Source organism: Dunckerocampus dactyliophorus, chromosome 1, assembly GCF_027744805.1.
Source record: "Dunckerocampus dactyliophorus isolate RoL2022-P2 chromosome 1, RoL_Ddac_1.1, whole genome shotgun sequence".
Classification (NCBI taxonomy): Eukaryota; Metazoa; Chordata; class Actinopteri; order Syngnathiformes; family Syngnathidae; genus Dunckerocampus; species Dunckerocampus dactyliophorus.
Window position 1 is genome coordinate 12,908,685 of NC_072819.1, and position 25,977 is coordinate 12,934,661.

The 25,977-nt window shown below is 45.9% G+C and overlaps 1 protein-coding gene across 12 annotated transcripts in view; it reads right to left on the bottom strand.

Annotated features, from left to right (window-relative positions):
- The window catches only part of LOC129183379 (IQ motif and SEC7 domain-containing protein 1-like), a 142,360-nt gene that overhangs the window by 7,558 nt on the left and 108,825 nt on the right, over nucleotides 1–25,977 (bottom strand). For all 12 annotated transcript variants that reach the window (XM_054780542.1, XM_054780541.1, XM_054780544.1 and 9 more), the window contains 12 exons: nucleotides 19,445–19,595; nucleotides 19,144–19,311; nucleotides 18,895–19,068; nucleotides 18,723–18,818; nucleotides 16,274–16,860; nucleotides 13,829–14,701; nucleotides 10,890–11,048; nucleotides 10,693–10,815; nucleotides 10,458–10,624; nucleotides 8,232–8,371; nucleotides 7,942–8,067; nucleotides 3,877–3,976 (listed from right to left, as the gene is read on the bottom strand). In XM_054780542.1, coding sequence (XP_054636517.1) covers nucleotides 3,877–3,976; nucleotides 7,942–8,067; nucleotides 8,232–8,371; nucleotides 10,458–10,624; nucleotides 10,693–10,815; nucleotides 10,890–11,048; nucleotides 13,829–14,701; nucleotides 16,274–16,860; nucleotides 18,723–18,818; nucleotides 18,895–19,068; nucleotides 19,144–19,311; nucleotides 19,445–19,595 — 2,864 coding nt within the window. The remainder of the gene's footprint in view (nucleotides 1–3,876; nucleotides 3,977–7,941; nucleotides 8,068–8,231; nucleotides 8,372–10,457; nucleotides 10,625–10,692; nucleotides 10,816–10,889; nucleotides 11,049–13,828; nucleotides 14,702–16,273; nucleotides 16,861–18,722; nucleotides 18,819–18,894; nucleotides 19,069–19,143; nucleotides 19,312–19,444; nucleotides 19,596–25,977) is intronic.

The window sequence follows — 25,977 nt, forward strand, 5'->3', positions numbered from 1 at the left end:
TAGGCATTTTAAGGGCTTTTTATGGTACATCTATTATTCGTGGTTTTTCGCCATTCGCAGGGGGGTTTGGTCTGTGAACGCCTTGGGATCCATCTAGTGGAGCTGGACAAAGTAGCCTGGCAAAGGGAAGTCTGGGCTTCCCTGCTTAGGCTGGTTCCCTCGCGACCCGACCTCAGATGATGATTGATGGTGGATAGACTAAAAAATATGCATTTACTGAAAATGAAGTGAGGAAGCTGATGTGTTTACTTTGGAATGACGTACAGTAAACGCAGTTGCAAAGGAATATAGCCACACTTCAGACAAAACATCACAACTTTCCCCTCATCTCCTCTGATTATTGATAGATGGGGCGGTTCTGGATTTTAAAATATGGACCCTTGCAGGACTCTGGACTTTAGTGACTTGCTGCAGTGCGGGTAATATGAGTCTGTTAACACTGACAAATATGGGTGCTCCGATCGATCGGTCACCAATCAGTATCAGCCGATTTCCATATGCCGATGCTTGCTTTATAACACCGATCACATCCACCCATCAGCTCCGCCCTCATTGCAGAATCCTTCACAAAGCCAAAACAAGCATGGCTGCCGTGTGGGACTTACCTGTCGTTGTGAGAGTGATATAAGTTTTGCACCCTGCAAAACATCCCACGGAAAATGTCTCGCCGGGGTGGCGTGTTCCGTGGCATTTGAGAGGCGGGCACTTGCCAGGGTGTGGTGAGTGATCAAGGCTCGCGATGCGATCATCGGTCAGGCAGTGGCTAATGTAGCGCCCATGTGTGCGTGTGTGGGAGGCGACAAACAGCCGCGACCGGCGAAACCCACCGCCAACGCGCAGCAAACCACGCACACAGGAGGCGACGAGCGGCTGCGACCAGCCACACTGGCAAGTAACACACCCACATCCAGAGCAAATTGTTCGAGTCTCCCATGGTTTAGGTTGGCTGTCAGATGTGGGGGGGGGATTTGGGGATATCAAAGTAGTTCAAAGCAGGAAAAGCGGCTTGTGTTGACAATTCGTTCTGGATGTGAATGCGTCACCCACCGGTGCAGCTGGCCACAGCCACCCGCCGCCTCTGACACGCACGGTCAAATATGTTTTTGTCTTAATTTTATGGTTCCCCTTTCATATCATATAGCCCAGGGGTCACCAACGTGTATGGTGCCCGCAGGCGCCAGGGCGCCTCCAAGGGAGCCCCCCACGACCACATGAGGTGCCTGCAAGCCTGCTTTTCATTCAGGTTTTCAGTCAATTATGTGAGAACAGTAGAAAGAAATGCATTCTGAAATATAAAATGTGAGTTGTGGATACCAGCATTTTGTTAATGTTCTGGTAAAACAAGCATATTTGCTTTGTTTGGGTTGAAATAAGCTCTGAAAATAAATGTTACAAAAATGAGTAGCTCTTGGCCATTTTCATTTTGTAAAAGTAGCTCTCACAAAAATATGTTGGTGACTCCTGATATAGCCAATAGTACATTAAAAATGTACACATGTGATCGGTTTCAGTGTGGGTATCGGCCGATTTCACTCATGGATGATCTGTATCGGTATTGGCAGCATAAAACCCTGATCGAAGCATCCCGACTGACAAAGGCTAAAATAATACTGTACACTCGGTCCGCAACTTACGAACACAATTGGTTCCAGACGACCGTTCTTATGTCGAATTGTTCTTAAGTAGGGGAAAAGGTAATATTACCAATGATATAGGTACTACATGTACGTGTATACATATACAGTATATGTGTATGTATGTAAATATGAGTTTGGATGCAGTAGTAATATTAAACGAGGATAATTAATGAAAAAAACAATAACAAAAATGATATAATAATACGTAATGATAAATGTTATTTACCTTTAAAGAGGAGTGGTCAAGCATACGTCGTTGTGGTGGAGGAGGAGGAGGAGGAGTTATTGAAAAAAAGGACAAATGGTCGTCATCGTTAGACTCTTCTAAAAGAGGTAGTGTTCTGTGGGTGGTGTAGAATTAAGCAGGCCTATTAACTCTTCATAAACTTTAATCACACGCTCTGTCTGGGTTGTATAATTTAGCTTTCCATTTAGCTTTATCTCCCCAGCATCTAACTCTTCCTCTGTTGGTCCCATTAGCAGTGTCACAGTGCCCTCTACTGGTCAAGCATGTACAGCAGCAGTATAAATACTGATTGAGCGACTACAAGGCAAAATAAAATAAAATATAGACCAGTCGGCTTATGTTTGTATCCGCGAATGTTCACTAGTTGGGTGTTCGTAAGTTGGGGACCTAGTGTATATACTCTATATCAGGGGTCACCAACGTGGTGCCCGCGGGCACCAGGTAGCCCCCCACAACCACATGAGGTGCCCGCAAGCCTGCTTTCATTCAGGTTTTCAGTTAATAATGAAAGAACAGTAGAAAGAAATGCATTCTGAAATACAAAATGTGAGTTGTGGACACCAGCATTTTGTTAATGTTCTGGTAAAACAAGCATATTCGCTTTGTTTGGGTTTAAAATAAGCTCTGAAAATAAATGTTACAAAAATGAGTAGCTCTTGGCCATTTTCATTTTGTAAAAGTAGCTCTCACGAGGAAAAACGTTGGTGACCCCTGCTCTATATATAGAAATATATATATATATAATACTGTATATATTAAATGTACAGTATATCTAGTAACCCTGAACATTACTATGTATGTGTTCTTACCTTCACATTACTATCTGGCCCTCACAGTGTCTGCCGAGAAAAATTGTAATAAAAAATGTAATTGAGGACTTCTGGTCTAAAGGTAAGCCTTCTTCCTAAATACAAAATATTATTATTATCACTGTAGCAACTATTGCACCCAAAAGACAAAAAAAACAACCATGCCCACAATATGACGGATGAATCACATGTCCTGGTCACAGCCGTCACTGTAATCGGCCACGTTTCATTTAGCTCCCACTTGGTGGACGACAAGCGTCGACAACAAACAACAAACCGACAATGACAACCAGCACTGAGCGTGAAAAGTAGTCCCTACAGAATGCTTACATCCCTCTTATTTACTTAGCATTTGTTCCTAACATTTTGACTCTCGCATGGAGCTAAACAGGCTTAGCAAAATATTAGAAACAGCTCAGTACAGTATGATATAGTGCAATACAACATCAAACCTGAACTGTATTATCTTTGTCAAGGCAGAATTCTTGATAAGGGATCTCCTTGTAATGTGTGCCTAATGAAGTGTCCAGTGCGTTTATATCAGGGGTGGGCAAACTACAGCCCGGGGGGCACATATGGCCCACCAAGCGTTTGAATCCGGCCCGCCAGTTGCTTCCAAAAGTATTTAATCGAAACTTTTAACATAGAAGCTGGCAACATGACTTGCAAGTAGTCATAGTCAGTCAATTTGAGACAACCTTGGTTGGTTTAAGTCGCTTTCCACATGGATCCAACCAGACAACTACCTCAGCCATGGTGCCAAAGAAACCCAAGTCAACAAATATGTGACACACAATTTAACCTACCTACTGCACTGTCTGGGAAGTGAAAAAGGAGGGACGTTCACATAGTCTTTAATAGTCATAGTTCATATTGTATATCACACATCCTTGATTCATGTACATTCCGGTTGTCTTATTCAGGAAAAAAAAACAGTAAAATTCAATTTTGTTATTTGATGTGGTCTGATGTTTAAAGTGCTCCTGAATAAAAGACACTTCTACAGGTAAAATAAGAAAAATCATTCCAGATGGACTGTTAGAATTATAAGCTTAAACGTGTGCGTGTATCAAATATAGAGTCTGACCCCCTCGGCCAATTTTGTTAACTCAATGCGGTCCACGACTCAAAAAGTTTGCCCACCCCTGGTGTATGTTGTTTATGGATTCTGGAAGGTTCTTACAAGTGCTCTGGAAGGTGTGGACCTGCATGTCCACCAGAGGGAATGATTGTCGAAAACTGTACGTCACAGAGGCCTTCTTTTTCTGGAAGATCTTGGTCACCTGAGGGAGACGAGACAGAAGGGGAGACATGACTGGTCATGCAACACCAGTTTCATCCTCCTGAGGCAACAGTGAGTCCATCCATCTATTTTCTATGCTGCTTATCCTCATTAGGGTCATGGGATATGCTGGACCCTATCCCAGCTGACTTCGGGCGACACGTACACCCTGGACTGCTCGCCAGCACATATAGACAAACAACCATTCACACTCACATTCATACCTAACAATGGACTCCTTAAGTATTATTATAGTTTGTTTTGCAGTTGTTCTAATACCTATCCAAAGTTGCCATGGTGATTGCATAATGTCACAATAGCATCAAGTTTTTGTCTCTTTCTTTGAAACCTGATAAATGCTAGAATGCAACTTACGTAGTAAATTCAAGCAATAAAGAATGTCATTGAAGTGGATGCTAACATAGTGTGGCTAATTGCTGCCCCCTGATGTGTTGGAGTGTGATTTTTTTCTCTTTAAAGCTGCTGAACCTTTCTGACTGTAAGCGTATTTCTTTCGCAACTTTTCTGCTGCTGGTGTTAATCTTTTCCGACACAATCTCTACAACTCGAGTCCCATGGGTAGAAGCTAAGACTCGAGAACTTGCTGTGAAACTTGCTCAGTAGTTTCTTAGCATTGCCTCTCGCAGGAAGTCAGATCTTGCGTCTTAATGACACTTCTGGAGCGCTGCAGTACCAAATGGGAGTGAGGCATCACAGGATAAACGGGTGCTCTTTGTCTCCCGTGGGAGAACATCCTCAGGCTCTGTGAGGGTTGCTACAGTTGAAAGTGAAGAATTACAAAAATAGTTTTGCAACACACACACACACACGCAGACGAGAAAATGTGTGAGAGAAAGATAACGATGCCAAATTATTCTGCCTCCTCTAATTTTTCCTATAAGATCTACATACAGTATAACAGGAGAAGTCACATGCAGTACTCACAAACAACGAGACCTAGCACAGATAGGCTCGTCACTGAGTGTGTGTCATACATTGACTTTGTATTGTTAATGCGATTGGACTAATGTTAAATGAGGCCCTGTATTGTGTAGCCATTACATTTTGAAGCAATGGAGATATTATGGACTTCACTACATGTCAGCAACCAGCAGAGGGCGCAGTTCATCAAGGCCCATCTAGTTCGCTGCTTAAACGGGCTGCGGCAGAAATCAAAACAGGAAAAAAGCAAAGTTTGTTTATGACAATATATTAAATTGAACTAATTAAAATAATGTATAGTAATCATAGCCCGGGTGAAGCTCAAAGCTGTTATTTGTTACACTAAGGAGCAAACTGCTCAGACAGCATTAAAGGGATAGTTCAGATTTTATTTTCAGATTATCACACTTTTCTTAGTCTGGCGACTTCAACGACGTGGAAGTATGACACCACAGGTCTTTTAACATGCAACTTTTATTCTGTCATCTTTGACAAACACTGCAGTTCAAGCACAAACGCTAATAAATAATAATAAACGTCAACAAATTCCCTTGCGAGCCTTTATTACCATCTCATTGACTGTGTGTACTTACTCACTTGCACTTTTGTCACATTGACACAGGCCCCCAAATAGCTGTCCTCAGCTATGCCTACCGGTCACAACCCAAGTTTTAGCTCGCAGTTAAAAACTAAAAATTTGCTGAAAGACAGCTCACATGTAAAATTCACTTGTTCGTTGGAACACTTATATGCCAAGGTATCGCTGTATAAATGACAATAAAAAATACCTGCAACGCTGCAGTACCTTCTCTCTTCTCTCTGGCATTGGAGACTTAAAGTGACAGTTCGGATTTTTGTGACATGAAGTGTCCCTATCAGCAGTGTAGTCCATTAACAGTGACTTACCTCCCACTTGGGCTCCTAAGTCTCCTAAATCTGGTCGGATTTCGGTGATGAACGTAGTTCCACTCAGGGACATTTAAGTAAAGAGTTTGGCTTTGCAAAACAATATGCATTCAAAAGAGTAATACATTTGCATCACAAAAATGCCTTGTAAAAAAAAAAAGACCTCCCAAAACGCTCTGCGTTAAATACAGCATGTCTCCCGCCGTATCACGGCGGACTGTTGCCTGTGCATTCATGTGTATGTGATGAACATGCTGTTCCGCTGTGGAACACATACCTAAAGAAGATGGCCGTGGCGCTCCATCGTGGAAGAAGAGTGGCATTACCACTAGTGTGTTCATCTCATACACATGAATGCGACAGTGCGCAGGGATACGGCGGGAGACATATACAGTATAAGGCAGAGCGTTTTCTGAGGTCTGATTTTTTTGATAAGGTATTTTTATGATACAAATGTATTACTCTTTTGAATGCATATTGAATGGAGAAGCCAAACTCTTTACTTAAATGTTCCCAGCAACTAAGCGGAACTACATTCTTCATCACCAAAATCCGACTAGAGTTGCACTTAGGAGACCAAGTGGGGGGTAAATCTGTGTTATTAGACTACACTGCTGATTGGGATGTCATACAACTTCAAAAAATCCAAACTATCCCTTTCACGTCTTCCCGTGGCAACTCCAGTGTTCATCTCACAGCAACAGCAGATACATGGTCTTGTTGAGAGAGCCACCTGCCAGGGCTTTGAAGCTAAAGTTAGCATTCAAATACCCTATTGTTTCTTCATTTCTCCTCAATATTTGTTCCCGCTTGTGACTCCACATCAACTGCCACACGACTGCGTTTCCTCAAACTACGGCAGTTGATGTGGAGCTACAAGCGGGAACAAATATTGAGCAATAATGGCGAAAGAAAAGGGTACTTTGAATGGTAAGTTTTGCTTCAAAGCCCTGGTAGATGGCTCTCTTGACAAAACCCAATTTTTTTTTTTCGTATCTGCTGTCGTAAGTTGAGTTGTCATAGACTACGTTGCGCTGAAATATCAGGTAGAAGAGAGATGCATTGAAGGTATTTTTTATTGTCATTTATACAGTGATACCGAGGCATACTAGTGTCTCAACTAATAAGTGTTTTTTTTAGATGCGCGCCGTCTCTCGGCTGCTATTTTGCTATCAACTGCAAGCTAAAATGTGGGTTACGAGCTCCTAGTTATGGGCAGTGTTAGCCGAGGACAGCTATTTGAGAACTTCTGTCAACATGACAAAGTGGAAGTGAGAGAGGGCACATCGCGCTCTGAGATGGTAGTAAAGGCTCGTGAGGGAATTTATTTGTGTTATTATTATTGATTAGCCATTTATTAGTGTTTGTGCTTGAACTCCTGTGTTTGTCAAAGATGACAGAATAAAAGTTGTATGTTGAAAGACCCGTGGTGTCATACTTCCATGTGATAAAGTGTGTAATAGAGTGTTTGTGTGTGTGTGTATGTAAAGGAGTGTTTGTAATTGCAGTATAAGCTATAGCCTGACTGGACTGCAGGATGTGGCCCAGGCCTAGTTATGTAAACTACTGACTGTTCTAGTATATATTTCTTTTTCTAGCACCCTGCTAGCATTTCACTTAGTTGTTGGGTGTTTTTGCAAACCTTTTTTTGTAATGTTAGTCACAATTATATTTAGTGAGATGATTTTCTTGGAGAGAATGACATGTGAGTGATGGACAGTTTACCCCACCAGTGGCAACTTGCTGTACATTGTATTTGATTTTTATGCATTGAGCTCCATTTTGCGTTTGAGATATTTAAAAAAACTAAATGTTTAATATACAAAAATGTGTATAAAGCAAACATATAATCCATTCTCATGTTGATAGGTGTATTAAAAAATGTAAAATGATCTTTCAAAGGTACACTTATTATCGATAAAAACTTCTATCTGCGATTAATTGCGATTCATTGTGGGTTAACTATGGACAAAATGTGATTAATCACTATTAAATATTGGAATCGGTTGACAGTGGATGGAGTGCAGTCAATGCATCTGGCAATTCATCATCTTTCTTGGAATGCCTTGCATTAAATCAACTAGCACCACAACCGGTGTTTGTGTGTGTGTGTGTTACCATCAGCAGGTCATTGAACAGGAAGACTTCTCTTTGGTGGATGCCGCTCCTCTGTGCACGGTTTGGATCGGGAACTTCGAACAACTGACAGCAACACACCAGCCGACGATGAGGCAGCGACAGAACCTGCCCCCCACACACACACACGCACACACACACACACACACACACGCGCACACACACACACACACACACACACACACACACACACACACACAAAGATTGGATTGCAGTTGGAAGGCAATAAAAGCAGGGATGGAGGCTACCAGAGAAGATCGGAGGGCGCTTACAGGCTTCTTGCCGACCACCATCCTTTCCACCGCCTGCACCTGAGAAACATGGTCATCATTGGTCCTCAGCTCCCACTTTTGGATTCTTCCATAGATAGCCACAAGAAGGTCTCTTGGAATGTCCTGACCGTTGTCCACACCTGAAGAAAAATAGATCTTGTTGGCTATGAACAGACGACCGATGCTCTCTTGTCTCATGCTACTACTATATATTTGACTACTCAATGTGAAGTCAAAATTTTTATAATTTTGAGTCTTTCATGACCTTAACGTAGTATTTTTATCAGAATCAAAGACGACTTAAGAGTTTTTAGTAAAAATTAATGCACGTATTTTGACAAGGTGAAGTGTATTTAGGGAAACAAACATAGGAGTGTTCAGCTAATTGAATGTATGCATAAACATCAAACAGCACTCGTGCACGCTACCACCAGCATGCTTGACTGTAGGCAAGATACAATTATCTTGCTACTAGTAAAGCTATACTGCTATACAAGCTATACACTGACTACTTTAAAGTGCAGTGGTGTGAAAAAGTGTTTGCCGCCTTCCTAATTTCTTTTTTTTGCATGTTTATCAGACTTAAATGTTTCAGATCATCAAACAAATTTAAATATCAGTCAATGACAACACAACTGAACACAAAATGCTGTTTTTAAATGACAAAGTGATTGCCCCCTAAACCTAATAACTGGTTGGACCACTCTTAGCAGCAACAACTGCAATCAAGCGTTGCAATGAGTCTCTTACAGCGCTGTGGAGGAATTTTGGCCCACTCATCTTTGCAGAATTGTTGTAATTCAGCCACATTGGAGGGTTTTTGTGCATGAACCGCCTTTTTAAGGTCATGCCACAGCATCTCAATAGGATTCAGGTCAGGACTTTGACTAGGCCACTCCAAAGTCTTCATTTTGTTTTTCTTCAGCCATTCAGAGGTGGACTTGCTGGTGTGTTCATTCGGCAATCACTTTTTCACACAGAGCCAGATTTTTTTTCTCTCTTAATAATAAAAAGTTTTATAAGAAAGCTTTCTAGATCTTCTAGACTCTGCACCTCTTCCTGCAGTGTTTCCTGCCTCCCGCCCAAACGGTCTGTGTAATTTACTCCACCCCCGGTCCTCCTCCAGGTACGCCTCCCACCGAGCCCACTCCGCTGCGCTCCGGACGACTTCTGGAGAGGTGCCGAACCTCTTTTATCCGATTACTTAAACAAAATAAACACAGTTTGGACTCTGATAAATTGTTACTCACAGCTTGCTGTTCTGACTCTTCAACACGACACGACAAGTAACATTGGAAAGGTATCGGACGTCAGCAACAGTTTGGCGGATAGTCCATCCGTTGACAGATGAGCATACTTTTCTCTTGTTGACCAGCAATCAGCAACTCCAGCCACTTCTGCCTGATGCTTGCCTCTTTAGGCACACCCCAACAAACATTTCCTGGGAGCCATAGCTCGACGTGCTAACACGGTCAACAGAGCACAGCGAAGCAGAGTGAGGGGAGGGCAGGCCTACAGCGTTTGACTGGCCATGCCCACGTAAGGAAGTCCATGTTGCATTGACGTCAATGGAAGTCGGTGTTAAAAAAAACTCTTTCAAACAACATGCAGAGCCGTCCAAAACTGCTTTCAGGTCTCACTTGCAAATGTGCAAACCTCATTATCTGATGCGTTGGCATCGTATAACACAAGAACACATCATTGTAACAACATTTCTGGGTCAGAAAAGAAGAAAAGCATTATAGGTTCCCTTAACTGTGACAAAAAAAAAGAAATCAGGAAGGGGGCAAACACTTTTTCACACCACTGTATATCCAAGTTTACTTTCTATAGTATTGCCTCTTCCTCGGCATGTAAACCTTTTCCACCATTTAACTCCAATGCCTTTTTTCTTGTAGTTTGAGCACTACACCACTTTGGACTTCTGACTACTGCCCAGTGGACCGCGGCCTCTTCCAGCTGGGTTTGGGAGTTCTTTTGTTTTTGGACTGCTCCATGGTGTGCCTTCTGCCCCATCGCCTTGTGTTAAACCTTTTTGGACTGCATTAAAGAATATATATAATTTTGTTGCAACTCTTTGCCTCTCATCTCTGCACCGGGGGTCCACCATATAACAGAACCTAACAACTCACTTGCATCAGATGCTGTATGTATTTGCAGTCATAATGAAGGAACCTCCTAGAAGACGTTGTGATTCAGCAGTCAACAACATGAAGAGCAACTGACCTCGCAGGTTCTTGATGAAGTCATCAAGCTTCATTTTCCTCTCGGGCTTCACGTTGGGGCTGTACATGTCCGTGTTGAGGAGGATGATGGCAAAGGCCAGGATGAAGATGGTGTCAGGATTTTGAAACTGCCGGATCAGCACCGGGTTACACACACAGTAGCGCTGACTGCAGGGTGAGAGGGAGACAGAAGTCAGGTGACATGCTGCGCTCTGGCTGGGAATCAAACTCAGTACCTGAAAGCCTCCACCAGCCGCTCCACCCGCTGAGCTTCTCCCTGCACTTTAATCTGAGCCTGGAACTTTCTCAGGGCGTCATCCAGGTCCATGCCAGAAAAGTCCATCTCATCCAGAACGCAGCTGAACACAGGAGAAGTGCAAATGAGCCAACCACAGCACCGCTCGATGGCATGATGGAGAATTCTTGTACTCACTCCAGGACGTCCTTGTTGAACTGCTGCCGGCTGCCCAGGAACTCGCCGATCATCTGACGACTCAGACCTTTCCTCTCTAGGATGAACCTGGCGATGCCCACCGGTGTGTCCGAAACAAAGCCCCTCTCGATCAGGTACTGGATCCCCTTCTCGGGCTTCCTGATAAACAATAAATTAAAAAAACTGATTGTCTAAGGCTCATAAAAGTAAAGGAAAACTTCACTTTTTTGGGGAATTTTGGCCATCACCCACAATCCTTATGTGAGACGTGAACACATATGTCTTTCTCTTTTCTGTGCATTCTAAAGATATGAAAACAGCTAAAAAGACGCAGTTAAGAATGCACATAATGGGACGCATCAATTCCACCTATTAAGCCTTCTAATAAAAACCTCCAAAACAACAATGGCAACAACCAACAACCAACAACGCTCCATTTACATAATATTACCTGCAATCCAATGCATTCTAACCTACAGTGACATTGTTATTATTATTGTTATTAACATTGTTACGCCGAAGAACTAGGTTACTGGTGTAGTAATACCTCGCCACACTACACCAACTAGCTACTAGCCAGCTAGCAACTAGCTTCACCACACACCTGCTCACAGCACGTCAGCGGCACACTCACAATGCTTCAGGCCATACCGAAAGGTAATGCTATATATTGGACCTGCCGCCACTGCTGCTGTGTTTTTGTTTTGGAGTTTACAAAAGTTAACACTAGGTGTAGCGTTCCTTTCTATGTTGCTATGTGAAATCAATGCGCTCAGGAAGGAAGTTCTGGTAATGCTTAAAATGACCAAAATACAGCAAAATACTGTAAGAATTACATGTTATCATGAATGTACCTGTTACTACATGGTGTACAGCATGTATATAAAACCATAAAAACATGTTGGAGGTTTTTGGAGGTGTTTAATAGCGGGAGTTGTAGGCGGAATAGGTGTGTTGTCACGTCCTGGTTTGCTGCTGTCAAAAGCTTGACCCCCAGTAGAGACAGTGGAGTGCAAATAAGAGTATTTTAATTGCACAGGTGCAGGAACTCACAAAAGAATAGGAACAAAACCAAAAGCGACAGAGGGAGAAAAGCTTTGTGGGAAAACAACACGATGGGAATGTCAACAAGAAAGTAAATAGTAAGGAGAAGTAAGGAGACGTGGAACACTAGCAACATCAACAGTAACGACAAAATCAACAATGAACCAGCGCCGCACATTCAACCGCGCTGGCCTTTTATCCGCCACAAATGTTAATTGGCCACAGGTGCACGGCCATCAGGCGAGAAGCGGCTGCCTCTTCCTCCCCGAAGAAATAAGAAAAAATAAGAGCGCAGGACAGGGGACGCTCGCTCCTGCAGAACGTCGCAGTACCCTCCCCCCACAAAACGGATACCAGACGTTTCAAATGTTCAAGAAATCCAGGGTGGGTGGAGGGAGGATCGGCGAAGGGTCGCCGGGCTTGCACGCCCCCACCATGGGATGAACGGCAAAGCCGGACCAGCCTCCTCACCGCCGGCGAAAAGGTGTCTGGTGGCGACGATGGGTCTTACAACGGTGCAGCCGGTGAGCGTGGCAGACGAGGAAGCCCTGTGAGAGGCGAATGGAGCAGCCGGGTCCGCGGTGATGAAGTGGGGGGCGGCCGGTGCGGCCGGGTCCACGGTGATGAAGTGGAGGGCGGCCGGGTCTATGTGACGGCTTGGTGTTGGCGGACCGAAGAACTGCGGTGAGTGGTGGCTTACTCTCGGCCGAGGGAAGGATTGCGGTGAGTGGCAGCTTGCTCTCGAAGGAGGAGGCGGAGTCACGGCGGACGAAGGCTTGCTCTCGGCTGGAGGAACAGCTGAGGAGGACGAAGGCTTACTCTTGGTCGTAGGTGGAGCCAGAACCAGAGGTGATCCAACCTCGGCCCCGCGTGGAAGGATAGCGGGCACCGGAGGTGACCTGACCTCGGTCTGGCGAACTGTCGTCCCTGCGACCCGCTCAGGAAGCAGCTGTGTGCACAGCCGACCATAGCCCCCCCCTCAAGGGACGGATTCCAGACATCCCCGGGAGAGCCAGAAGGGTGGAGAGGGGGCTGGAGGCGGGCCTTGCATCCGACCACCTGGTTGCGCTGAGCAATGCGGGTCCTCAACTCTTGGAGGCGCTCCATGATCCCTCCGGGTGCCTCGTAGTCCTGCAGTCTACGCTCGTGCCGAGTGGCGATCTCGCGAAGACTGCGGAGCACAGTCTCTGCGGGGGTCAGTTCTGGCTGGTTCATTCTGTCACGTCTTGGTTTGCTGCTGTCAAAAGCTTGACCCCCGGTATGCAGAGAAGAGGCGGTGGAGTGCAAATAAGAGTATTTTAATTGCACAGGTGCAGGAACTCACAAAAGACTAGGAACAAAACCAAAAGCGACAGAGGGAGAAAAGCTCTGTGGGAAAACAACACAATGGGAATGTCAACAAGTAAGTAAACTCCTTTAAGTGACGGCACCGGTAAGGAGAAGTGGAACACTAGCAACAGCAACAGTAACGACAAAATCAACAATGAACCAGCGCCGCACATTCGACCGCGCTGGCCTTTTATCCGCCACAAATGTTAATTGGCCGCAGGTGCGCGGCCACCAGGCGAGAAGCGGCTGCCTCTTCCTCCCCGGAGAAGGCACAGCCCGCCGCTCGCTCCTGTCCTGCAGAACGTCACATGGTCCCATTATGTGCATTAACGAGCTGCCTCTTTTTAGCCGTTTCTGTTTGTGTATCAGTTGACAGTTTAGTTTTGCAACAGTGATAATGTAACTTAAGACCTAATGTTCCTCCACACTTTTCATTGAAATGTACATCATAAGCTGAGATGTTGTCCCTTTACTCTCCAGAACTATGATGTGCTGTGATGTATTAAGTAGAGCTATACTGAGCATGTGCAAGCTGAGGGTGAAAGCGGCATGCAAAGCGGTCTTACTTGTTAAACAGGTTGAGTCCAATGCGGTACTGGCGCCGCTGGACCACGTCGTTGTTGAAGGCGGGCGAGTCCCAGCTGTGGCGGCTCTCGCGCTGATAAGTTTGCTTGCTGAGAGTGGATGCCCCCATGGGCTCGCGCAGGCTGTCCCGTGATGACGAGCCCGAGCTGCCGTTGTTGACGGTGGTGTCGTCGTTGGAGTTGGTGGTGGTGGAGTTAACGCTCTCATTGTCACCGTCCGAGCACAGCAGGTGGTGGTGGAGGTGGTGGGTGTGGTGCAGGTGTGGGTGGTGCAAGTGCTGATGGGTGTCCATGTTGGTGGAGGATGACAGTGACGGCGGCAGCGGGGAGAGCGGCGTCAGTGGTGGCACGGGCGACGGCAGTGGGGAGGACGGGGGTTCTGGGTAAGCAAGATGGTGGTGAATGTGGTGGTAGTGGTGCTGGGGGAAGTGTGCCACATGTGGCAGGTATGCGCCCCCGCTGTGCCCGTGGTGCATCATGTGGTTGTACTGTGGGTGGTGGTGGAGGACGGTGGGCAGGTGGGGTATGGGCGACGGGTGAGGGTGGATATGCTGGAGTGTGTGAGGCAGCGCATGGGACGGCAGTGTGCGGGCCGAGGGGAGGGGCACAGCGGGAGATGTGGAGCTACGTGTCTGTCCCTGCGCCGTCACGATTGAACGGCCGTTGGGTTTGTGCTTTATGGTTCCCTGTGGTGACTCGGCTTCGCTGCTTCCTGCCCCGCCCCCTCCTTGCTCTTCCTCTCCGCTCTCGCCGTCGTCACCACCTCCCAGCCGCTCCCTGTCACCTCCGCTGCCTCGCTCCGCTCCTGATGGCTCCTGCTCGTAGACCAGGCGGCCAATGGATCCTCGCTCAGACCTGAAGACGACAAGGTCAAAGGTTTAAAAAAGTAATAATTGAAAGTGACAACCACAATACTGTATATCCCACTGGATAACTCTCCCATTTGTGTATGATCTATTATTTATCTACAATGCATTCATAGTTATTACTAAACATGTACACACGTTACAGATTGGGCCAATTTCAACTATAATAATAATAACAAATGAATCATATTTAATATATTTCAGTCACAGGAGCAATTTTTCTTCTGCTGGACAAATAAAGTAATCCATCCATCCATCCATCTTCTACCGCTTATCCGAGATCGGGTCGCGGCCTCCCCAGCCACTTCGTCCAGCTCCTCCCGGTGGATCCCAAGACGTTCCCAGGCCAGTTGGGAGACATAGTCTCTCCAACGTATCGTGGGTCTTCCCCGAGGCCTTCTACCGGTCGGAATTGCCCTGAACACCTCCCAGAGAGGCGTCCGTGAGGCATCCTGACCAGATGTCCACCTCATCTGGCTCCTCTCAATGTGGAGGAGTAGCGGTTCTGCTTCTCAGCTTATCTCTAAGGATGCCCAGCCACCCTATGGAGAAAACTCATTTCGGCCTCTTGTACCCGTGATCTTGTCCTTTTGGTCACTACCCAAAGCTCATGACCATAGGTGAGGGTAGGAACGTAGATCGACCGGTAAATTGAGAGCTTTGCCTTTAGGCTGAGTTCTCTCTTGACCACAACGGACCGATGTAGAGTCCGCATCACTGCAGATGCCGCACCAATTTGCCTGTTAATCTCGCGTTCCGTCTTTCCCTCACTCGTGAACAAGACCCTGAAGTACTTAAACTCCTCCACTTGGAGCAGGATCTCATTCTCGACCCGAAGATGGCACTCCACCCTTTTCCGGGCGAGAACCATGGACTCGGCCTTGGAGGTGCTGATTCTCATCCCGGCAGCTTCACCCTCGGCTGCGAACCGATCCAGTGAAAGTTGAAGTTCACGGCTCGATGAAGCCAGCAGGACCGCATCATCTGCAAAAAGCAGAGACTCAATCCTGCAGCTACCAAACCGGAACCCCTCAATGTCCTGGCTGCGCCTACAAATTCTGTCCATAAAAACAATGAAGAGAATTGGTGAAAAAGGGCAGCCCTGGCGGAGTCCAACCCTCACTGGAAATGAGTCCGACTTATTGCCGGCAATACAAATCAAATTGACACCAGTCACAGACTGAATTAGATGATCTGATACTCCACATTTCCAAAGTACTCCCCATAGAATTCCTCAAGGGACACGGTCGAATGCCTTCTCCAAGACCACAAAACACATGTAGACTGGTTGGGCAAACTCCCATGCACCCTCAAGGTCCCTGCTGAGAGTGTAGAGTTCCACGACCAGGACAAAAACCACACTGCTCCTCCTGAATCCGAGATTCAACTATCCGGCGTGTCCTCCCTTTCAGTCCACCTTTTCTGGAAATGATTATCTTAGGCTTGGAATTGGCTAAAATGGTGACATAGTGAGAGGCTATTGTGCCCCCTGTAGCTTTATGTCCTGACCTTAGTTTGTCAACATTGTGACTGCAGCACTCTACTGATTGGCCGTACTGACCTGTCACTCATGTCCACTGAGCTGTCGCTGGGTGGTTCTATGGTCAGGACTGGAAGGTGTCCTCCTCCTCCTCCAGCCCTCCCCCTATAGTCCCCCCGACACTCGGTGCAAGGGGTGCTGCTCCTGCGGCTGGCGTTGCTCCCTCGCTCCGTCTCTCGGCTGTCCTCCCGGCCGCCGGCCACGCCCCCTACTCCTCCGACCCCCCAGTACTCTGTATCAGAGCTGGAGGCGGGACAGGAGAGCGGCGAGGAAGGGGGCCGGGACACAGGCGAGGAGGGGAGGCATGCCTCATCCATGTAGAGCGTGACATCGCTGAAGGAGGTGGCCGTGCTGTCCTCATGCATGGTGCCTGCAGGGCGCCGCCCGATGCCGCCCACCTGGCCAACCACGTGGCGGCGGGAGGAGGAGGTGGCACTTCCGCGCCAGGTGCACTCCCTGTAGTCTTCCTCCTCATCTTCCTCTTCGTCGTCTTCCTCCTCTTCCTCCTCCTCCTCATCCTCCTCACCCTCTCCTCCCGCCTCCTGGGAGTCCTCGCGACCTGATTGGCAGGTGAGAGAGTCGTCCATCGAGTCTGCCAGCGACTTCACCTGACACACACACACCCACCCACACACACACACACACACACACACACACACACACACACACACACACACAGTCATCTTTACCTTCAATTCAAAGTTAAATGATCTTATTTCATATACTGTACTGAATATGTACAGTATTAAGTGTGTTTATTTTTGTTCCAGGAAGACCAGGAAGTAGATTGTCTCTGAGTCATTTCATAGATCATTAGTGCAGACAATCAGGTGATGCAAGCACAGTACCTCCACTTCCCAAGATCCATGGGGGATCCCATTTTGAGCAACGTGGGCGCCTTCTCAGCATTGCTGCTGTGAGGCGTAGAACACCAATTCAGCTGCACTCATGATGACCATAATGACTGACATTACGCAGCAGAATAAGACAATGGGTGAATTCACCTGCTTACCTATGGTGTAATAGTACAGCTGCTGCTCTTTCAGGCAGAGGGTGTGGGTTCAATCACAAATACTCAGGGGGCACCCCATGTGATTTTTTTTTTTTCATGGGGCCCAAAATTCCTGGCGGTGTGAGTGTTCGTAATACAGCCATGTTGTAATTTGGCGGGGGCTTAGGACACCAGTTTGGCTGGGGTGGACGTGGTCTTAAAGAGGGAGTTCGGATTTTTTGACATGAAGTTGTATGACAGCCCCATCAGCAGTGTACTACATCAAAGGTGACTTACCCCTCCACTTGGTCCCGCGAGTCCAGTTCTGGTCGGTTTTCCGTGATGAGGAACGTAGCTTTGCTTAGTTACTGGGACCAAAGAGTTTGGCTTCTCAAAACAATATGTGTTCAAAAGAGCGATACATTTGTATCATGAAAATGCCACCTCACAAATCCCTCGGCGTTATATTTGTCTCCAGCCGTATCCCTGCGCACTGTTGCCTGTCCGTTTTGTGTATGTGGTGAAGACACTTGCATCTTCTTATACACATACACGTAAACAAGATGGTTGCAGTACTCCGTCGCGGAAGAAGATTTTGAACCCACATATTTTTTGAGAAGCCAAACTCTTTACTTAAGTGGCCCCAGCAACTAAGCGGAACTACGTGGAGGAAGTGGGGGAGAGAAGGATGTTGGCTAAGCTGACATCCATCATGGACAACACCTCTCACCCGCTACATGACACTGTTGTTTCCCTGGGCAGCTCCTTCAGCAGCAGACTGTTACACCCACGGTGTAAGAAGGAGAGGTTCCGCAGGTCCTTCATACCGACCGCTATCAGGCTCTACAACACCTGAACCATTTTTTATTCACTATGTCTATGCTTTGCATGCATAGTCAATGACTATGCATTCTTTACTTGTGTACATACTTGTGTATCTTGCTTGCTGCTGTAACAGATGAATTTCCCTGCTGTGGGATTAATAAAGTACTACTACTACTACTACTACTACTACGTTCCTCCTCATGCAAATCCGACCCGAACTGGACTCACGGGACAAAGTGGGGGTTAAGTCACTGTTGGTGTACTACACTGCTGATGGGGATGTCATACTTGATGTCAAAAAATCCGAACTATCCCTTTTAGAACAAAGAAACGTTTTTCTATAACAATCATGTACGCGTGGTTACCTGCTGTAGTTAAAAAGCTGTCTAGGTAAATGCTGCCCAGTTAGCTTCCTTGCTAACATAACGCCTGGTAAACAGCTATTGTCTGGCTAACTTCCTGGTTTGGAAGATGTTTAGCTATCAGTATGGTTTCTAACAAAGTAAGATGCGAGCATGTTTTAAGACAAATTTGTTAAATATGAAATGTCTTTTTGATGTGAAAGCAGCATTACCACCCCCCACAGGACTAGAGGTGATAAGCATGACTGAGTGAAAAACAACCAGTTGCTGGTTTAATGTTGTTGTTGTTTACCTGCTTAGTGAAGGAGTCGTCCATGTCTCCTGTGTCCTCTGACCCCTGCTGACCTGATGACCCTTGACCCTGCGGCTGACGCTCATCGAAGGAGTACTAGGAGAGAGAGAGAGGAGAGAGAGCACCATGATGATGTCCTCATTAACTCGTGTGTGTGTGTGAGCGTGTGTACCTGCATCCTCATGTTGGACAGGATGATGCGTCGTGTCATCCTGTTCTCTGAGGCTGAGCTGCGCAGCCTCTGGAAGTTTTTGTTCATGCGATACTGCCGGAAGGCCGTCTGGATGGTCCTGGCCGCCCGCCGTGACACAAACTGCCCGCCGTACTTCCTCTCCAGCATCTCCACCTGAGCAAGCAGCAGCCAATCAGAGCAAAGGAAGCACATCACGGCATATCATAGCTCTCTCACTCTGGTGCATACCTTCTTGTCCTGGAGGTCCGTAGAGAGCTCATAGCTGTCAGAGAGGGCCTTGCAGCGTTTGCTCTCCTCCTCCTCCTGCTTGCGGAGCGCCAGGCTGGCCGGCTGGTGGCGACTACGCTGAGCCCAGGCCAGGCTCGCCGGGCTGGGGGGAGAGATAGGGGTTCTATCCTGGGGTGGGGGAGTAGGACAGCCAATCAGCTTTCTGTGTTTATTTTCCACACAAATACTTCACTCACTGACGACACATCGTCCTCCAGTCTGACATCTTTCTCGCTAAAATGTTGTCTAACTTGTCTGCTACCTGTGTGTGGGAGGCTCCAAGGGGCCCGCCGGAGGTGCTGCTGGTAGAAATGTAGGGATCACATGGGCCGAATGGATGGAAGGGAGGTGGGTGGCCGAATGACGAGTCGGAAAAAGGGAGCGCCTCCGGACACCGCGGATCAGCTTCCACGCTGAAAACAGGAACACGAGAGGAGTTGCATGAGGAGTTAGCTAACGCGAATGATGTCCAACATTGACGTACGGGTCCAGGCTTGATGCGACACTGTGCTTCACTTCACTCGTTAAAATGCGACTTAAGAAATTGCCTGTATATTAATAAAGCTATTAAGACGTGGGCGCTGCCAAGCACACACACACACTAACACATACACACAGTCACATGATGTTGACTCATGTTGAACAGCAGAGAGTGTGTGTACTTGTGGGTGTAGAGTGTGTGTATGTGTCATAGAACGTCACCTTGGCCATTATCTCCTCATTTGGTTCTCCCTCACCTCCATCATCTCTCCAACACAATTCCTTCTCCTCCTTTTCCTCCATCATTCCCTGTCCAGTGTCTTCTCCTTCCATCATCCTCCTCCAGGAATCCTTACCCATCTGCATATTTGTTCTCCTCCTACTCCTTCATCATTGCTCCTTTATCTCCACAATTCCTTTGACAATAATCCATTTCTACCCAATCCATGATTTGCCCCCTCCTTCTCCATCATCCTTTTTCTCATATTTATCCACCATCGTTCTCCTCCATCGCCCTCTCACCTTCGCGTCTTACTCCACTGTTTGTTCTCCATCCCTTTTCCTTCTTCTCCTCCACCATCTATCTCTCTCCTCTATTGTCTGTCTTTCTCCATTCTCTGTTTTTCTCCTCCATAGTTGTCTCTCCTCTCTAGAGCAACTGCATTTCTCCTTCCGAAACATCATTCCTCCTCCATTGTCCATCCTTCTCCTCCACCATTCCTAATTCACCACCCTTCCTCCTTAGTGTGTTCTCCTTTCCACCACCTTTCCTTCATTTGTCCTCCTCCATCTGTATTCCACCCCCTCTTCCTCCTCCTATCACAGCTCAGGAGAGTTTGCTTCAAATTGGCAGGAAAACAAAAATTTAGGTGACCTTCACTTCACACACACACACACACACACACACACGCACACACACACACACACACACACACACACACACACACACACACAGCATCAAAATGATGCATGTTGATGCATGTTGTTAGGAGAACCTGCCAACATCCTCAGACCACCTCTACTGCACCACACACACGGTGTGAGAAGGTGAAAAGCAGCTGTCTCTTTCCAAACTAACCATGTGTGATTCCATCAATAATTGGGAGATATGAACAGTTGTCAGACACCCGACTGAGGACCCGCAGAGGATGCACAAGATTGGATCCATGACATAAATCCATAACATGAATTTTAAGAAAAGTACAATGTGACTGGACAATATGATTGGACAATCAAACTTTTTTATTTAACCGAGTCACAGAACATTGCAGGTGTGTTTTGAAATGTTTAATGTCCCACAAATTGACGCTGAACAATATTTATGTCAACATTTTTTGAGACCAAATAAACCACTGTTTATTGATAAACCACAGGTATGAATGTTAATGTGAGTGTGAATGGTCGTATGTTGATATGTGCCTGGCGACCAGTCCAGGGTGCACCCCGCCTACCGTCTGTCAAACGTTTGCAGCATTTCTTGAAATGCGGGTGTCAACATGAAAAGTTTCAGTTTGTAGTTGAACAATGCCAGCTCACTGTTTTTGTCTTATCTACTTGTCTTTCTTTATTTACATCAGGGCTGTCCGGTTGTCCTTTGATATTTATAATAAAAAAACAATTAATAATAAAAAAAAGTTATGCATATATTTAAAGACATGTCTTTGTGTTTTTCTGAGTTAGTATCAACATTTTCGCTTTTTATAGTTACATTATGCCTTTTTGCTCTATTTTTCCACTTTTGCTGTGTTTTTGTTTATTTTATTTCTGCAATGAGCAACATTCCACAGATGGCCCCTACGCCACACTTTGGACAACCATGCATGTTTCGCCAGCAAGGCGAGGTGTCGCCAGGCAATGGAGGAGTATGTCCAAGCTCAGTCTTCTTGGCGCTGTTGCTGGTCAGGGGTTGGGTTGTATTGTGGAGGTTTTATGCAGCTTTCAGAACTTGCCTTTCAGTTGTACTCGCTCAATAAAGCGACCATGTCATTAAATTACCAATATGGATCTCTTCTACACCAAAGTGTGTTATGAAGTTGGTGTGAAGCCAATTGTAACAAGTGCAAATACTTGTAGAACCGCTCTGTGATTAAAAGTGCAGACAAGATTTCTTTGTTTTGATCTGACAAAGTAACGTTGATCAAATGTAGAATTACTACAGCTTCTGCTTGGACATTAACACTGATGCAGCTGTTCAACTCAACAGCCACACGTCAGCCACTGACGCTGACACTGGGAACACCGAAATAGGTTGGATTGCAAGGTGTGCATACAGCACTTAATATACCGTCTAATCATGCCTCACGCGCTGCCTTTTTAATATTACGTTTATTATCATTCATAGTAGTGATGCCATAGTTCACAGTGGCTTTTGGCTGCCCTGTTCTCCCACGATAGCTTTTTTCCAAACAAGAAATCTTGTCACGTTTTAATCTTGTGACAGCCTAAGTTATCAGTGATCAGTAATGATGTCTGTAATGATTTTTGATGAGAAATATGTCAACATGCGACAGTCCTGACAACAAACATCGTTATTGATGCGTTAACTTCACCAGCCTTGGGAACCTCACTCCATTCACTGGCACACCACTGTCTTGTAGAATTGTGCCCTCTCCTGGTGGCCTTGCAGTTCAAACCATTATACCTGCATTAAGTCAAGAAATAGCAACTACTCATCATCAGCAGTAAAAAAAAAAACAAACGGTAAATCAGACCTTTCATCGCAACGTTTTGTGGTTATAACACACTCCCATAAATTATTAATACTGTACAAAAAAAGAATACGTAGTGTCGCAACACTGAGGAAGGACAATGTCATTTTTTATCTTTTCATTTAGTTTTTTTGCCGTTATTATGTTTCCCTGGTGTAAAGCTGGCTCTTTTGAATGCAATGCGTCAAAGAAAAGAAAAGTGAAAGTGAAGAAAAATGAATAAAATGCTCAGAAAGTGGAGGAATGCCGACCAACATTGGCCGCATGCTTGGTCTAAGCCATTCGACTGTCACAACCATTATCAAGGATAAAGATGGTCTTCCTGAACATGTGAACGGATCTGCTCCTATGAAACTGAAAATGATAACTATGCCGTGTATAACTAAGCAGTGATAACTAAATCATAACTAAGCAGTGTTTCATTATTAAGACTTCCTCCTCCCAGTATGTCCATGCATTCTGTGTACAGTGTGGGTGACTTACGTGTTGGTGTGGTATAAGTTATGACTGCCAACTTATAATGCCATCGTAGGAACAGACCTCATACATAAGCCGAGGAACTCCTGTAATGTCTGACATGCCAAACACTGACTTGATCATCCCTCATGATGTCAAAACAATGAGGCTTTGTGGTCCAGCCCACAGACCACTACGCTCCGAAAAAATAAAGGAATGAAAAAACAAGGTGATAAAACTTTGGAAAGCTGCGTCTGCCATTAGGCCATGTTTCCATGACAACAGCCTTGCTAAAAACAGAAACCTTTTCATTTTCCAGCTTTAAACTGAAGAGAGAGCATACATACTGTATATCTACAAGGATGTAGAGTCTATGCTGGGCCACTTCCGTATTTTCTGAACTATAAGGTGCACTTAAAAGCATTTAATTTTCTCAAAAATCGACGGTGCGCCTTATGTGTGCACTGAGTTCCATCCATCCATCCATCCATCCATTTTCTATGCCGCTTCTCCTCATTAGGGTCGTGGGGGCATGCTGGAGCCTATCCCAGCTGACTTTGGGCGACAGGCGGGGTACCCCCTGGACTGGTCGCCAGCCAATCACAGGGCACATATAGACAAACAACCATTCACACTCACATTCATACCTATGGACAATTTAGAGTCTCCAATTAACCTAACATGCATGTTTTTGGAATGTGGGAGGAAACCGGAGTACCCGCAGAAAACCCACACACGCACGGGGACAACATGCACACTCCACACAGAAATGCCAAGGGAGAATCTAACCCAGGTCTTCCCGATCTCCAGACTGTGACTGTGTGGCCAACATGCTAACCACTAGACCACCGTGCAGCCCGCACTGAGTTCCAAAATCTATAAAAATGTTGTGCAACTTTGGTCAGACCATTTCCCGCTGACACAGGGACGTAATACGTACAGTACATACGCTGGCAGCGATAAACCAATCAGAGAACATTATGTAATACGTGCAGTATTATTAAGTACTAGTATGCTGCAAAACAACATTTGTGAAGTGAAGCAAATGAAGCAAATGAATTCGGAGCTTGCCATCATTCCGGGAGGATTAACAAACAAACTCCAACCGCTAAAATATTACACTGATTTATCGGAAATGCGCTAATTAATGTCTCAATTCAATTAAATGAAACCGAGTCTCCTATAGTTGCTGGATGCATGGTCTACAAAAGCAAATAACGTGTCTCTAAAAAATATTGGTATTAATAGCTGTGGCTGTTCATAACCTCCTGATGTAGTGGTTTATTAACTCCCCAAGATGACATTAGCTGCATTTGAAATATCACGAGTGGTCGATATTCAGCAGATTTCTCTAGCTCTGCATGCGCTATAAAATGTTGCTCCTTGGCTGTTCGTGTGAAAGTCATGCCTGTTACACTTGCTGTCATGTTGTTTCCAAAGAACTCATCAGCACTTTTAATGCTGGTTGAGCAGTTTGCGCCTTACTGCGATTACAACACTGGTTTTGTTGCTGCTGTGCTGTTGCAATACATGACCGTGTGGTCAAAGAGAGCTCTGTTTTCTTTCCACTTTCTCATGCAATCCAAGTCATTATTAAAGTTTAAAAAAAAAGACTTTTTAAGAAAAAATAGCCTTTCATGTTTGGAACTAGGGAGTCGTTTAGACGGACTAGCGAGCACTATGTGCCCGGTGGGCTCGCTGTGCTCTAAATTACAACACAACGGGGACTCTGGCAAATGTGTGTTAGTGAGCCACAGAGTGTGTGTTCTTCACTGTGTGTGCTTGCGTGTGTGTGCGTTTTCCTCGTGCAAACAACCAAATGGCATCAGACCCCGAGGCCACTAGTGTCATCTCTGTCGTCTTCTTCCTCTTTAGCCCTCTGCAGATGGTCCACTGGTCCACGGAACCGCCCCTCTGTCACGTGCATTCATGTGTTCTTAGTGGCTTAGGCCCCGCCCCTTTTTAAAACACGTGAAAACACCCACATGAAAACACAACCACTGCCCGCCGAGTGCATGCCAAAGCAACAGAGGGTGCTACAACCGCTAACTGTAAAGAAGTCTAATGAAAGCCACTTCTGGAAAAGACACAATACAATACTGAATCGTTAACAAATCAGTTAACAAAACCAAACAAATCTATTCCACATCAAGCGATGCCCACTGACATCATCATGCAAAGTGACTTTTCACTTCTCTTTACATGTAGATAAGAATGTTAAAAAAGACTGTCTGTACACTGTAATAAAGCCTTTACAAAGGCCACTGTTTGACCCTGAACTACATTATTTCTATTACCATCATGTTCGTGTTGATATGGTGGTCACGCTCCCTTTAGCACACCACATTGCCATGAGTCTTGAAGCTTCCTCTGCTAGCCGACATTGCAACCAGCATCTTTACCCTTGTCGGTCAGCTGCATGTGGACTAACGAGGTGGGACAACAGAGCAAAACGCTCCCGTCTGAATGTTAATTAGAGGTGAAACTACCTCGTTTGACAGGCCACTCATCATTACCGGGGAGGGATCAGTAGCGACGAGGCAATGAAGTGATCGGATGTGACAGCGTGACCTCATGTGACCTCTCATCAGCCGAACAACTTCCTGTGATATCACCAGGTCAGAAATGAAGACGCGATGACGCTCACATCCCAACTGTATGCTCCGCATTAACCCCACACCCCACCAGGCTGCTATAATCCACCTGATCCCAGGTTCTTCCCCGGATGACCCGCTGCCTCCGAGCTGAGCCACCGCTCTTCTTGCGGCTGTCAGCTGATGTCAGAGGCAGCAAGCTGAGCTCATGCGCTGAAATAAGCTCATCTGTGGACATGACAGCACTCGTGTAGCGATGAAAGGAAGTTGACTTCAAAGATTTACTTCTACACACTCACCAGAGATTTGATGGATTATTAAAATACACTTGTGCACCAGCGCGCAAATCACAACAAAGTGACGGAAATTAGCAGCCACGTTTGAGGATCAGGCCGCACGCTGGAGAAGTCTTTAGCCCTTAAAAAGCACATACTGTACGTTGGGTCAATTATCTTAAATGTTTACCAAAAAAGATATATTAAGGACTTTAAAAACGAAATTGTCTTCAACTTTTTGCCACAGCATCTCAATGGGATTCATTCCTGGACTTTGACTAG